At 29.9% G+C, this 15,249-nt stretch overlaps 1 protein-coding gene across 4 annotated transcripts in view; it reads left to right on the top strand.

Moving 5' to 3' along the window:
* LOC107440956 (clavesin-2) overlaps nt 1-15,249 on the top strand; it is a 58,635-nt gene that overhangs the window by 31,122 nt on the left and 12,264 nt on the right. For 3 of the 4 annotated variants that reach the window (XM_043048377.1, XM_071185137.1, XM_071185139.1), the window contains one exon: nt 12,551-12,719. In XM_043048377.1, the coding sequence (XP_042904311.1) occupies nt 12,569-12,719 (151 nt within the window). In that variant the 5' untranslated portion in view covers nt 12,551-12,568. Of the gene's footprint in view, nt 1-4,213; nt 4,462-12,550; nt 12,720-15,249 lie in introns of those variants that run through there. The other variant, XM_071185138.1, reaches the window with a different exon arrangement.

The following is a 15,249-nucleotide window of genomic DNA, read 5'->3' as shown; positions in this document are numbered from 1 at the left end:
ATCAGTAAAAATATTTTTTGTTTTTAAAAATATGTTTTGTATGCTTCGTAACGTTGTGCAATTCAATGTAAAAACAGACTGCAAAATTACTGAAATCTGTGCTGTCTAGATAACAGAATATATTGTTAAAAACCTAATATTTTCGAATTAAAGTTTGCTTCTAATATCATATAAAAATAATATTTACATTAAATAATATGTTTGGTGGATATTTATGGGTAATACTTCAAATCAATTAAAGTACTCATTACCTAATTTGAGATCCGTTAAAGTGCGGAATCAAGCATTTTCAGGAATTTACCTACACTTGAAAAAATTCCGGATCATATTACGGTAAAAAATACTCGCATCCTGAGCACAGCATCTGTAATATCTATTTTACCGCAAAATTCAACTTTACCGTAACCGTACACCATAGTATATTGATAAATATTATTGCATTATTGTATATCATAATTTTTACAATAATACAATAATATTTATCAATATACTATGATTCAGTAATTTTACAGTAAATATTACTGTAAAAATTATGGTATATTAGATTTTTTGTTCGATAAAATTAAGTTTAGAAAAGGGATTTTACGGTAAAAAGTACTGGCTTCCTGAATGTCGGTACTTAATGCCATAATTTGATCCGGAATTTTTACGGAGTAAGTAATGTGCACTTGAACGCTTTGCATTAAAGTCAAAAAATTTTGTTTCTCTTATTTTATCAACTGATTTGTTGATTGTTTAATGACATTACATTGATTCTAGTGATTTCGAAAGATAAATGGCAGTATGCTTATTTCTGAAATTATAATAATATTTTAAACCTTTTGTTTCTTTGCATTATTACTTTTAAAGTAATTGATGATTGATTCTATTCCCTCATGTAATACATAAATGACATTGCGTTGATTTCCTTAATTATAATATTTTAAACGTTTTGATTCTTTGTATTAGAGCTTTTAAAGTAATTGATGATTCATTCTATTCCCTAATATAATAAATGTCATTGAGTTGATTTCCTTCATTATAATATTTTAAATCTTTTTATTCTTTGTACTTATAGTTTTTAAAGTGATTAATAATTGATTTTATCTACTAACGTCTTAATTGTTTGGTTGCAACAACTCGGATTTTTAGGTAGCGAAAAATAAAAAACATTATGGTATTTTAAGTGTGCTGAAATGTTGGTGTTGTAACAGCAAATAACTTATTTTCTGTGACAACACCAACGTGTGCCTGGTTGGTAATGTGCAGATTATCTAGGTAGTTTTCCGATTGCCTAAGTAATTTGGGAGTAATTCGCATGTCTAGTTGGTAATGTGCAGATTATCTAGGTAGTTTTCAGATTGCCTAAGTAATTTGGGAATAATTCGTGTGTCTAATTGGTAATGTGCTGATTATCTAGGTAGTTTGTAGATTGCCTAGGTAATTTGGGAGTAATTCGTGTGTAGTTGGTAATGTGCAGATTATCCAGGTAGTTTTCAGATTGCCTAAGTAATTTGGGAGTAATTCGTGTGTCTAGTTGGTAATGTGCAGATTATCTAGGTTGTTTTCAGATTGCCTAAAAAATTTGGGAGTAATTCGTGTGTCTAATTAGTAATGTGCTGATTATCTAGGTAGTTTTTAGATTGCCTAGGTAATTTGGGAGTAATTCGTGTGTGTAGTTGGTAATGTGCAGATTATCTAGGTAGTTTTCAGATTGCCTAAGTAATTTGGGAAATAAAACAATTTTTCGCACTTTAACAGAATTCCCCAGTTAAAAATCACTTTAGTGAAATATCAGTAGAATATCTTATTCCAATACATTAGCATTGATATATGTTTACTGTATGGTAAAATTTGATATCTAATCTACCTACCTCTTTTCTCACAAGAAAAGGGAAATAACATTTAAGAATTTAAAAAGCAAATAAATATTTTTATTACTCATGGATATGGTATTGTTGCATTGTTTTACAATACAAACAATACATATTTTTTGCACTGTCAAATTACAGTATAAAGTGCAGGAACTTTGGGTGCCTCATCTGTCCATTTGTACCGCAAAATATTATACCCCAATTTTTACAGTAATTATTCATTTAATTAGCGGTTTAGGGACTTTACGGTAATTATTACTGTAAAAATGACGGTTTCTCAGATTTTTCGTTTCATAACATGCTCCAGTAAAAAACGATTAAAAAAATACCGGTTTCCTGAGTGTCGGTCCTTTTTTCCGTAATTTCATCCGGAATATTTTGCAGTGAACGCTTACAGATAAATCAATGCAAAAAGGGAATTTAATGATATAATCAAAATAATTTTCAAACATTTTGTAATTAGTTTTAAAACTAGGCATCTCGTTTACGTATTATCAATAAAAAATAATACGCTCGCAATGCAATATTGTAAAATTGTTAAGATTTATCTATATCAGTAAGAGCCGCGGTGGATCAGGGGACAGAGCGTTCGCCTTCCGAGCGTTCGAATTTGGTTCGAATCCCAGCTGTGGCTGGTCTGTGCGAATCTCCATCCGGCTTGCACCGACAACACCGCTGGCATGAAATATCCTCAATGCTAGACGGATCACGGGTTAGAGTCCCTTTGCCGTCATGCTAACCGGGGGAGGTTCTCGTGATCTTCCTCTTCATGTTAAGCAAATGCTGGTTAGTTCCATCAAAAAGTTCTCCACGAAGGCGAATTTCTTTCGATACTTGATCCAGGAATTCCCTTGCCTTCTGGATTGAGTTCAAAATTACACGGCAACGGAAATGAACATTAGTAGTCGCAAACCCAAAAATTTGGGTCTGCTGTTCTACGACGGTTATAAAATGTAAAATAAAAATGTTACTTTAAAAATGAAGTTCTAAAAACATAAAACTGTTGCACCTTTTTTCTTTAATTACTACTAATTCTATTTAAATACTTTTTGATTTATCTGCAATTCAAAATCATTTGGAGATTATATTTAAAATAAATACTTCATATATCTAAATACACAATTATTAAACTTAGAGTTTGGAGACTCAACAGTTTTCTTAAATGAACTCTTGAAAATGAAGGAGAAGGTTTGAAAATTAAAGAATGTAAGAAATTAAGTAAAAATAAGGGTAAAAGTGAGGCTTCTTCTGAAACAAAAAATTAGTTTGAATCGATGGTTAGTGTCATATACACCCTTGTGCAAATTAATTGAAACAAACTTTTTTTTCGTGTTTTTTAAGGAAGATGTTTTGGTATTGCAGCCTATTGACGGTATGATGCGTTCTGAGCAGTTAAAAAAAAAGTTGTTCCAGAGTTGAAGAAACGATACCCTGATGGAACAGGGATTTTTCAACAGGATTTAGCTCCTTGCCATACGTCCAAAATTGTCAAGAAATTCATGTCTGAGAATCAAATTGAGACATTGGAATGGCCAGGGAACTCTCCGGATATCAACCCAATTGAGAATCTCTGGGCCATATGCAAGAATCGCCTATTAAATATGGACTGTACAACTATGGAGAAGCTAATCACGGCGTTAATTCTTGTGTGGTACAAGGACACAAATATTATAAATGACTGTAAAAAATTAGTGGAATCCATGCCGAATCGTGTCCAAATGTTAATAAAGTGTCGTGGAGATCATATTATGTACTAAAAATTTTTGAGTTTGTATAAATTTAAATAAAATAGCATTTTTTCTTAGTTTTCTGAATTTATTGAGTTTGTTTCAATTAATTTGCTCAAGGGTGTAATATATGTAGATTTCTGATTTTTGCTTTTCTGAATTTATTGAGTTTGTTTCAATTAATTTGCTCAAGGGTGTAATATATGTAGATTTCTGATTTTTGCTAATTCTGTTTGATTTTGAGTTGAACATTAGTAGTCGTAAACCCAAACAATTGGATCGGCTGTTCAACGAATGTTATAGAATAAAACAAAAAATTATAAAATGTATATCAGTAAATATTGTTGAAAATTTAATCTGTTCCTTGTAATACTTGCTTCAATTATTAGATAATATTTACAATAAATAAAATACTCTGTTTATTTCATAAAAAATAAGAAAAAATCAGAGAGTAATCTTTTTTTTTTGTGAAATGAAATTAGAAAAAAAAAGTATTTCCTGTAAGGTCAAGTTCTAACCTCTTCCACAATGTTTTGAACTGAGAGATCACGGATCAACAATATCAACCTTCGTCTTCGCTCTGACGTCATTAGCGGCGAAGTTACCTTTATTTTGTATGGAGTATTTTCTTTTCTTCCGAAAACTTGTTCCCCACGTGGTTTTTCTAACTTTTATAAATAAAAGATACACCCGCAAAATGTTCAAACATTCAAAAAGATTGAAACCGTCTCAAGTGTTTGAACAATCTGTTTTATATGATAGCTGTTCATATTTACTATTGACTGTTAATTGTGAGGAAATTAGCTGTAAATTAAAGTGATTTTAAATGTTTCTTCATTAATTCGCCTTCATTCTTCAAATTTATGCTTTTTGATTAACCGGTAAGTACATATTTCTTTAAGATGCCTTTTTCTTTTAATTTTTAGCAAATTTATTGCCTTGTTTTTTTAATATTTTTTAAATTATCTTATTTTTTAATACTTGAATTTTTAAAATTTTAGTATATGTATTTAAATTTTGTACAGGAAATTAGTAGATATAGTTAAAAGAATTTAGTTTATTTTTATTATTGAAAAGTCAGATTCCTAAATGAACTTCAATAAAAAGACTGTGGATTTTTTGTTTTCTATATCTAGGATTATTTCTATGTAATATTGTTATGTAAATCTAACTATTTAACAATGTTTATTTTTCATTGAATCACAGAAACTATTATGAGCTTATATACATCATATCAACCATTATTTAATATATTAGATGTGAAAAATCCTATTTAAGCTTAAATTTTGCTAATAAAACTTATAAATTGATATTACTTTACTAAAACTATTTCGAGTAATGAAATAACAATAGATATAAAATGTTTTTATAAATTTAAAAATTAAAAAGAGTGTATGAAATTATGTTACGTAAAAACTATTGGATGGAATTATTGAAAATAAAAACATTGAAAAATTAAATACAATGCTTTTAAAAAAAATTAATCTAATGTTTTTTTATCGAAAGTACCAAATAGAGTAAGTTGAAATATTAACTTTGATGATTTTTATTTTTATATTATAACCGTCGTTGAACAGCTGACCCAATTTTATGGGTTTACGACTAATATAGTTCAACTCCGTAGCCTTGTAATTTTGAACTCAATCCAGAAGACAAGGGAACTCCGGGTTTCGAGTATTGGGAGAAATTCGTCTTCGTGTAGGACTTTTTTTGATGGAGCTAAACCACATTTGCGTTACATGAAGAGGAAGACCACAAGAACCTTCCGCAGTTAACTTGACGGCAAGGGAACTCTAACCCATGATCCGTCTACCACTGAGGATATTCCACATCAGCACTGTGGTCGGTGCTAGCTGGTGCGGAATTCATATCGACTGGGATTCGAACCCAGTTTGCCTCATTGGAAGGCGAAAGCTCCATCTCCTGAGCCATCGAGGCTCTAATCTTGATGATTCAAATAAGTCAAATGAGAAGTTTGAAGAGGTTGTATTTTTTCACCAAAAAATTACTGGGTTTAACATGGTTTTTCGAAGTTAATTCGCCAAATAAAATAAAATAAAGCCACAGTTTAAGTGCCTATTACTGGAAGCAAAGCTATATATGCCATCTTGTAGTAAAAATTATCTGAGCTTTAGAACGGACAAATAGCTGAAATATTTTGAAAGATATTAAATTTTTTTTAAAAATTGTCTACTCGATGACATTTTTGCATCAAGAAGGAAATTGTCAAAATCAATGTCTTATTCTCATTTTTTGAAATTTTTTTATGAGCCAAGGTAATGCATTGAAGTAAGTTTTTAAACATTAAAAATTTAGATCACAAGCGCTTTTCATTTTCTCAAAACTGTGGTTTTCCCCCATATTGACGCTTGGCACCATTTTCAGAATAAACATAGTTGTTGTTGTTGTTAATTTACGTCGCACTAGAACTGCACAATGGGCTATTGGCGACGGTCTGGGAAACATTCCGGAGGATGATCCGAAGACATGCCATCACAATTTTTATTCTCNAAAATCCTATTTAAGCTTAAATTTTGCTAATAAAACTTATAAATTGATATTACTTTACTAAAACTATTTCGAGTAATGAAATAACAATAGATATAAAATGTTTTTATAAATTTAAAAATTAAAAAGAGTGTATGAAATTATGTTACGTAAAAACTATTGGATGGAATTATTGAAAATAAAAACATTGAAAAATTAAATACAATGCTTTTAAAAAAAATTAATCTAATGTTTTTTTATCGAAAGTACCAAATAGAGTAAGTTGAAATATTAACTTTGATGATTTTTATTTTTATATTATAACCGTCGTTGAACAGCTGACCCAATTTTATGGGTTTACGACTAATATAGTTCAACTCCGTAGCCTTGTAATTTTGAACTCAATCCTGAAGACAAGGGAACTCCGGGTTTCGAGTATTGGGAGAAATTCGCCTTCGTGTCGGACTTTTTTTGATGGAGCTAAACCACATTTGCGTTACATGAAGAGAAAGACCACGAGAACCTTCCGCAGTTAACTTGACGGCAAGGGAACTCTAACCCATGATCCGTCTACCACTGAGGATATTCCACGTCAGCACTGTGGTCGGTGCTAGCCGGTGCGGAATTCATAACGACTGGGATTCAAACCCAGTTTGCTCTGAGCCATCGCGGCTCTAATCTTGATGATTCAAATAAGTCAAATGAGAAGTTGTATTTTTTTACCAAAAAATTACTGGGCTTAACATGGTTTTTCGAAGTTAATTCGCCAAATAAAATGAAATAAAGCCACAGTTTAAGTGCCTATTACTGGAAGCAAAGCTATATTTTTAAGCTATATATGCCATCTTGTAGTAAAAATTATCTGAGCTTTAGAACGGACAAATAGCTGAAATATTTTGAAAGATATAAAAATTTTTTTAAAAATTGTCTACTGGATGACATTTTTGCATCAAGATGAAAATCGTCAAAATCAATGTCTTATTCTCATTTTTTGCAATTTTTTATGAGCCCAGGTAATGCATTGGAGTAAGTTTTTAAACATTAAAAATTTAAATCACAAGCGCTTTTCACTTTCTCAAAACTGTGGTTTTTCCCCATATTGACGCTTGATACCATTTTCAGAATAAACATAGTTGTTGTTGTTGTTCTTAATTTACGTCGCACTAGAGCTGCACAATGGGCCATTGGCGACGGTCTGGGAAACATTCCGGATGATGATCCGAAGACATGCCATCACAATTTTTGATCCTCTGCGGAGGGGATAGCACCCCCGCTTCGGTAGCCCGACGACCTGCTCGGGAAGTCGAGCAATTTACGGTAACACAGTTTAACGAGGACCAATACCGCACACCCTCGGTCCCTACGCAGACTGATCCAAGTGGTCACCCACCCGCACATTGACCGTAGCCAGTGATGCTTGACTTCAGTGATCTGCTTGGTACCGTGTCTTAACGATCAGTCCACTGCCGGACGAATAAACATAGAGGTAGGCACTAAACGTAATCTAACAGTTATGAGTAACTGTTTTAAAATCACAGTAATGAAAATAACATATTACTTGCAACAAAAAAAAGCATCATTTTATAGAATTCAGAGCCATCGATAAAGTTTTAAATGTCTAAAATATTAGTCTTGGTGATTCGAAAAATTAAATATTCGTTTGTTATTAAAGTGAAATTGCTTAAAATTTTACAATCATTTTCCGAACAGAAACAAATTTCTAAAAACTAAATGTAAAAGTCATGAAACATAAAAAAAAATTCAAATATTCAACTAAAAATAATGATAATAATGTATGAAATAATAATTGTATGACAATTTTTAACCCAGGAAATATTTTAAATTTTATTGCAAACAAATTAGCTTTGAAACAAATATTTTATTTAATATTATGGAAGTATTACATATTTTCAGAAACATTTTTAGATTTGGAAATATAATTAGTTCAGTAATATAATTAGTTCCTTAGAGGTTCAAAACTACAACTGGTATTGCTTTTATTAAACTTCATTGTAATTGTTTTAATAGCAAATCTTTTTTTTTATTTCCAATTATTTATGTATCTTATAATGTACCATATTAGTTCATTACGGGATTTATTCACGCGTCCAATATACCTTATATAAGACAACTTATATATGAAACGATGCTACATGATGTTAATCAAATTGAAAAAAAAGAACGATTTTGGTGAGCATTTAGTTTTCATGTAAGCTGTGCACTGTGTTATCTAGTAGAAATTATATAGATTCTTGTGCAGTACCTATCTGAAAACAATGTTGAGCAATTTTATATTTAAATAATGCTCATGTTTATATCATTTGTATTTAATTGTATTGATTGTATTTAATTTGATTGTATTTAATGTCATAATTTATATTAAAATAGAATAATATGCCACATTTATGAAAAAATGTGGCATATTGCACAATTGCATTAAGGTGTTCATCCATGTCATTAGTGCCTGGAGAGTTTTTTACATGGATATGAATACCGACTCTATTATTTTTACTAACTAGATGCTAAATAAAAGTGCTAGATGTTTTTCAGAACAGATTAATTTCCCTCTATAATTTACATGTTCACTGATTTTACAGTTAAAATCATTATATTTCATTTTATAACCGTTGTTGTTTAATCCTGATTTGGTTCGATGTTACACTCTGCTTCTGTTCTTTGCAATTTGTTAGCCAACTAAAAGACAAGAGAACTCCTGGGATCAAGCATTCGGGCAAACTGCCCTTCGTAATGAACTTTTTGTCGGAACTTACCCGCATTTGCGTTACTTGGAAAATCACAAACCCCCTCATGCTTATCCCGATTGTAAAAGTATTCTAACCATAATCCATCTATCACTCAGGATATTTTACGTCAGCATGGTACAAGCCGGGAACGTAATTCGTTTCAACCAACTACCATTGAAATTCCACCCTGGATCACTTCATTGGGAGACGTACGCTCTATCCCCTAACCCAACACGGCTCTTGATAAAATCATTGTCAAACTACTCAATTTTATGCTGTTAAAAACGATCCATCGATTATCAACAGGTAATGAACACAGTCTATATTGAACAAGGCTTAAGAATAATATGCTTATAAACGCGTTTATTAGATTGCTTAAACTCATATTTTCTTCAATATTTATTAAATAGAACTTAATCGTTATTCTGCATTTTCGCTATCTTAACAATGCTTTAACTGTCTTTCAGTTACTAAAGCACCACCATATGCTCCGTTAAACGACATTAATAACCCGATCACTTCAACTTAGCATAATTATTCATAAACGCGTAGTTTCCTTTCAACTTTGCCATTGGACTCGTTTTCTTACTGATTTTAATGATAGTGTTATCACTTACAAAGGTAGCGGATAGCTGCGATTTCGTATTCCTCAAGGTCCATTCTTTGAGTTTTTGATATTACTTCCTATAAGACCATCTTTTTTGTATTCACCAAAGCCATAACAAGGCGACACAAAGACAGGATTAAGTGGACAACCTTGGCCACTGACTGGGCCGAGGAAAAGAAAAGTTTTTTTTTCTTCTTCTTTGGATCACTTATCCAGATCATCGCCAAAGGCCGATACTTTTAACTTCCGCTTACTTCCAAGTCTTCCAGCTGCTACGCTGGAGGCTGTTTGCTACTTGTTTATTACTTCGTAAGCTGCGATATGTAATAAAATGCTTACTAGATGATGTAGGAATCCTTGATAAAATAATTTATGCGCATTGTAATTGTGTAAGTTTAGTATTATTACCTTCTACCGCTTATTTTTCGTGAAAAAATTCAATTAATAAAAATGAAATTTGCCGAATGAAAAAAAAAGTTGCTTGATTCTTAACTTTTTCAAGAACACGCTTTGTATTCGTTAGTTAAAAGCTTCTGCGTCAGAGGAAACTAACTTTGAATAATTAATTCTATGTAACAAAAAAGCATTGTAATAGCAGCAATCTATGAACTTTTAGCAATCTATTTATTGGACCAATATTCTGTACATGCAGCTTTAAACTATCTATTGCCTTAAACAATGTATAACTTTAAAGAATTTATTCTTTGTGAAAAAAATAGCATTGTAATTATAGTAATCTATTTATTCTACCAATGTATCAACTTTAAACTATGCATAACTTGAAACAATGTATAACTTTAAATTATTCTTTGAAACAAAATAGCAGTGTAATAACAGAAATCTATACAAAAGTAGCAATCTACTTATTCTGCTAATGTATTTTAAACTTCAAAATGGTTTAACAAACTACACGCACTTTTTATCAATTTTTTTTTCATTTATTATACATATAAAGAACTTTTGGGTCAAAATCGTTTATTTATTTATTCATTTTTAGCAAAATTATTTATAGAAATTTGTATCGTTAATATTAGTTTGAAGCACAGAAAAATTGAGTGGTTACTTGGCGAAACTACACGGAACAAAATATTTGATTTGCACGAATAATAAAGGGGATAAAAATCAGGATTTACCTTATTTCTGTGCGAGATTTTGTGCATGCTAGAGTTTGTTCACTAAAGCTTTTGATCAAATTTACTTTTACCTCAACAAAATGTGTAAAAATCTTACGAAATTTCAAAAAGTTTTAATTGCAGCTACGGTATTATTAAGTTTTATGAGATCAAACAATACTCTTTGATTTATATTAATTTTACTGAAGTTGGAGATTATAAACAGCAACTGATGGAAAATTAAAATAATTAACTTTCATGGAAAATTCCCTCACAATAATATTATGGCTGTCCAGCCGGTCATTAACCAGTCGCGCATGATGTGCTGGTCATTCATCAGCAAACCCAACAATTGAGATAATTTGAAGGATATTTGCGTGGTTGAGATATGTCTAGAAACGCAATGGATGTTTGATCTCGCATATAAAAATAAGCGTCCTTACTTCGTCTATTTATTTCAAATCATTTTTTCTCTTGATTCCCGTCTGGCAAATCTGGAGAATGGGTGGCTATTTTCGAACATTTCAAACCCTTTTATTTCAATCTATTTTTTTAAATCAAGTAATATATTACAGCTTAAGATTCCTGAGATTATTTATTTTATATAGAAATAAAGTTATATTAAGGTTTAGTTGTCTATTTTTTAATTTGATGAGCTGTGCGAAATACGATTGTAGGCAATACTGGTCATTTCCAATATGGTCAATAGGTCATTTTCAAACTGTACATACTAGAATTTTGAGAGAATTTATGCTCCGCGGTTTCTGTGCAAAACAAAATATCAAATGTTCCTTTAGAGCCAAGATGGCTTAGGGGATAGAGCGTTCGCCTTTCAATACGGTAAGTCGGGTTCGAATCCCAGCAAAGGCTGGTTGATACGAATCCGCATCCGGCTAGCACCGACCACAGTGCTGACGTGAAATATCCTCAGTGGTAGATGGATCATGAGTTAGAGTCCCTTTGCCGCCAGGTTAACCGTGATAGGTTCTAGTGGTCTTCCTCCCAATGTAATTCAAATGCCGATTAGTTTAATCAAAAAGTCCTCTACGATAGCAAATTTCTCCCAATACTTGATCCAGGAGTTCCTTTGTCTTCTGGTATGAGCTCAAAATTACAAGACTACGGAGTTGAAAATTAATAGTCTTAAACCAAAAAACTGGTTCGGCTATTCAACGACGGTTATAAAATATAAAATAAAAATTGTTATTTTAAAAATGAAGCTCTAAAAATATGCAACTGCTTTCTTTAATTACTATTAATTCTTATTTATATACTTTTTGATTTATCTACAATTCAAAATCGCGTGGAGATTATATTTGAAATAAATACTTCATATTTCGAAAAACACAATTATTAATTTTAAATTTTGGAGACGCTGCAGTTTTCTTAAACGAACTCTTAAAAACGAAGGAGAAGGTTTGAAAATTAAAGAATGTAACAAATTAGGTTAAAATGAGGGTAGAATTTTTCCTTTGAAGCAAAAATTTAGCTTGAATCGATGATAAGTGTCATATAATATATATAGATTTCTGATTTTTGCTAATTCTGTTTGATTTTACTTTTATTAAAAAGCCTCTGCCTTCTCATATGTAAATTAATAAGCATCATTAAAACTAAAATAAAACTCTAAATAATTATAATGCTTGCATAAATTAAAGGACATAATTAAAACAAAAATATAGTTCAGTTACTTTATATGAACTGTTTGCTTTCAACACTCCATTTCCACTCAGTTTATTTTATTTCAGCTCACTGTTGCCAACGTGAGATAAGAAATTTCATCGGTTTTCTAATCATCTACATATCCATGAGTGCTCTATACAACATATATATTTTTAAGCATTTATAGATATCTATTTATGAAGCAACATTTTTAAGCCTATAAATAATAAGTCACGAACTATTCGACAATATTCCAATTTCTTTGTCTGTTATTCAATACACAAACTGTAATCGCATAAAGTGTATGTGATTAAAATTTATATATTCCCGATGATTGTATATACTCTTTTTCTTTTAGATTCATTTGTATTTCATAATGGGGGTTATGAAGGAGGACTCATCCGACATTTTGTATCCGTTTGAATCATTTAATGTACCTGAAAGATTTCTTAAGAAGGCTGAAGATGAACTCCATGAAACACTCGACAAAAGGAAACCTGCAATGCAGGAATTGAGAGAGTTAATAAGTGAGTGTATAATATATATATATANTTATAGAGTGTATACATAATACCGAGTGTATACATAATACGGTATATGTATACATAATATATTATTATTATATATTAATATATATAAAATTAAGATTAAGGATAATATATATATATATATTAATTTGTATTGCAATAATACTTTTCTATGAGCCATCGAGTAGAGTTTTAGACTAGAATAATGTAATGTAAATATGTTTTTAAAATAATAAATTTCCTTTATACATAAATTAAAATCTAAATACTCATAGTAGTTGAACTGTTTTACTTTTTTATCTTAACTATTTTTCGTTATTCTGAAGTAAACAGTTCTGAGAAAAAATACATGAGTAAGAATTTGCATGAAAGAAATCTGCATTTAAATATTTTACAATGCGAACTTAATTAACAATTGCAGTTAAAATTATTGGAATAAGTTTTAAAAAATTTTGTTTATATAAATGATGAGAAAGGGAAATGATAAAATGCTTTGAAACGCTTTGGAAATATCTAATAAATCAATAATGTAAAAGATAAGAAAATATGCTTCTTTCATTTTAAAATGTTATTATAAATGTGAGTAAGCGAAACGTAATCGAAAAAAAAATTATTTTAAAAAAGATACGAAATAAATTGAGAACAAAGCAAATACGTATACAAAAGTGCTATAAAGTATATAGATTCACTTTTTATTTAAAAAAAAAATTATAAAAATTTCGGAAAATGACAGGGACAGCTATTATCTTCCGAGTTTTTAATAACAGCTATTACTATTGAAACTAAGCAATATTTTTCAGAACTGATAAATTCGTTAACCCATTGAATTTTTTAATATTTTTATTAGTAAGTTTTGCATCTAGGCTATTGGATAAATCCAATTGGTTTTTATATATTTCACGTCTATATTATTTTATTTATTATACTTTTTACTTATATTACTGAACTATTCTCTTATACTATTTTCTTAAATTTATTAAACTTTATTTAACTTATATTTTTTTTCCTGATTATGAGAGAGTGTTCACTTTTACATTTTTATTAAAGAAGATTTTTATCGTAAAAATAAATTTTTATAATCTATTCCTCAGAAAAAATTGTAAACAATGTTTAAATTTTTGGCATATTTCTTTGTTTTCGTAATCTTTTATTGACCTTTAGAGCTCTTTTTAAAGTTCTATTTTTGTTCTATTGTACACTGAAAAAATAGTATTGTCAAAACTACCAGAATATGGTAAAATGTACTGTTTCTAGTTCCATGGGAACATCACAAATCTCAATATTTTTCACCAAAGTACTTTGATAATGAATTTCGTAAAATCAACAATAAAATATGGTTTTATAATATGTGATAAAATTTGGTAAATGCGGTAAAATTTGGCACTTTTATCATGACACCTTAGAGCATGGCACAATAACCATTTATTCGGTTATATTTACTATTTATTTGGTTTATTAATAATTATGTTGTTTTGTTTTACCAGAAATCATATTGGCATGTAGATCGGTAATTTTACCAGTATTTGTGTTTTTATGCAATTTTATCATCTTTTCATTGAAATTAGATACAATCATCACTGATTATATGAAAAAAAACGTAACCAATAAATTTCTGAAACTTTAGTTTTTCTGATATATCTACCTAATAGAATCGGATATTTCAAACGTGTTGCACCGCTTTATAGTTGGAATTTGCTGCAATTTTATGCAAAGCTCAATCATAATACGTTTGAATCTGCTGTAACTTCATTGTAGTTCAAAGTTTATTTATATTATCTTTGGAATTTGTTGCAAGTTAAATATAGTGCAAAGTTAAACCATGATATCACTGGAATTTGCAGTAAATTTAATAGTACAAAGTTTAACCATAATATTGTTGAAATTGGCAATTAGTTTAATATAGGTTAAATATAAGTTTAATAAAGAGTATAGTTGAACCATAATTTCGTTAGAATTTGCAGCAATATTGATACTGTGCAAAGTTGAACCATAATATTTTATTCATTAAACTGGAATACACGAGACTATGGCTCAACACGAACGAACATGTTTCAATTTAACCCTCAGTATCAAGAAATTCGCTGACTTTCGTGATTTAAGGTACAGATATTGTGGTGTAACTTTGAACCGATATTTCTGAATGTATTTTTGAACACCTTAGTTTCACTATTTTCAAAAAAGTCACCTATGAAAAAAAAAATTATATATATGTATATATATATATATATACAGTGAAACCTCCGTTAAGCAGACATTCATGGGACCAAAAAATTTGTCCGTTTATGGGAAGGGTACCCTAATAACGAAATTTAACACCGTAAATTGTTTTTAGAGTATTCTCAAAGATGTAGAAATAATTGAATAATATCTACAAGGATACTGTAAATATCTACAAGAATATTTATTTAAACAATAAGAAAGATAAAAAAGAATATATAAAGAAGTTTGATATAAATACATAATTCTGGATGTAGCTACAGATAAATAAATATAATTTTCCTATTAGCATAGATACTCAAGTTAGACATAT

This window comes from Parasteatoda tepidariorum, chromosome 9 (assembly GCF_043381705.1).
Source record: "Parasteatoda tepidariorum isolate YZ-2023 chromosome 9, CAS_Ptep_4.0, whole genome shotgun sequence".
NCBI lineage: Eukaryota > Metazoa > Arthropoda > Arachnida > Araneae > Theridiidae > Parasteatoda > Parasteatoda tepidariorum.
Note: the sequence above shows the minus strand (reverse complement) of the source record. Positions and strands in the feature narration are given on the sequence as shown.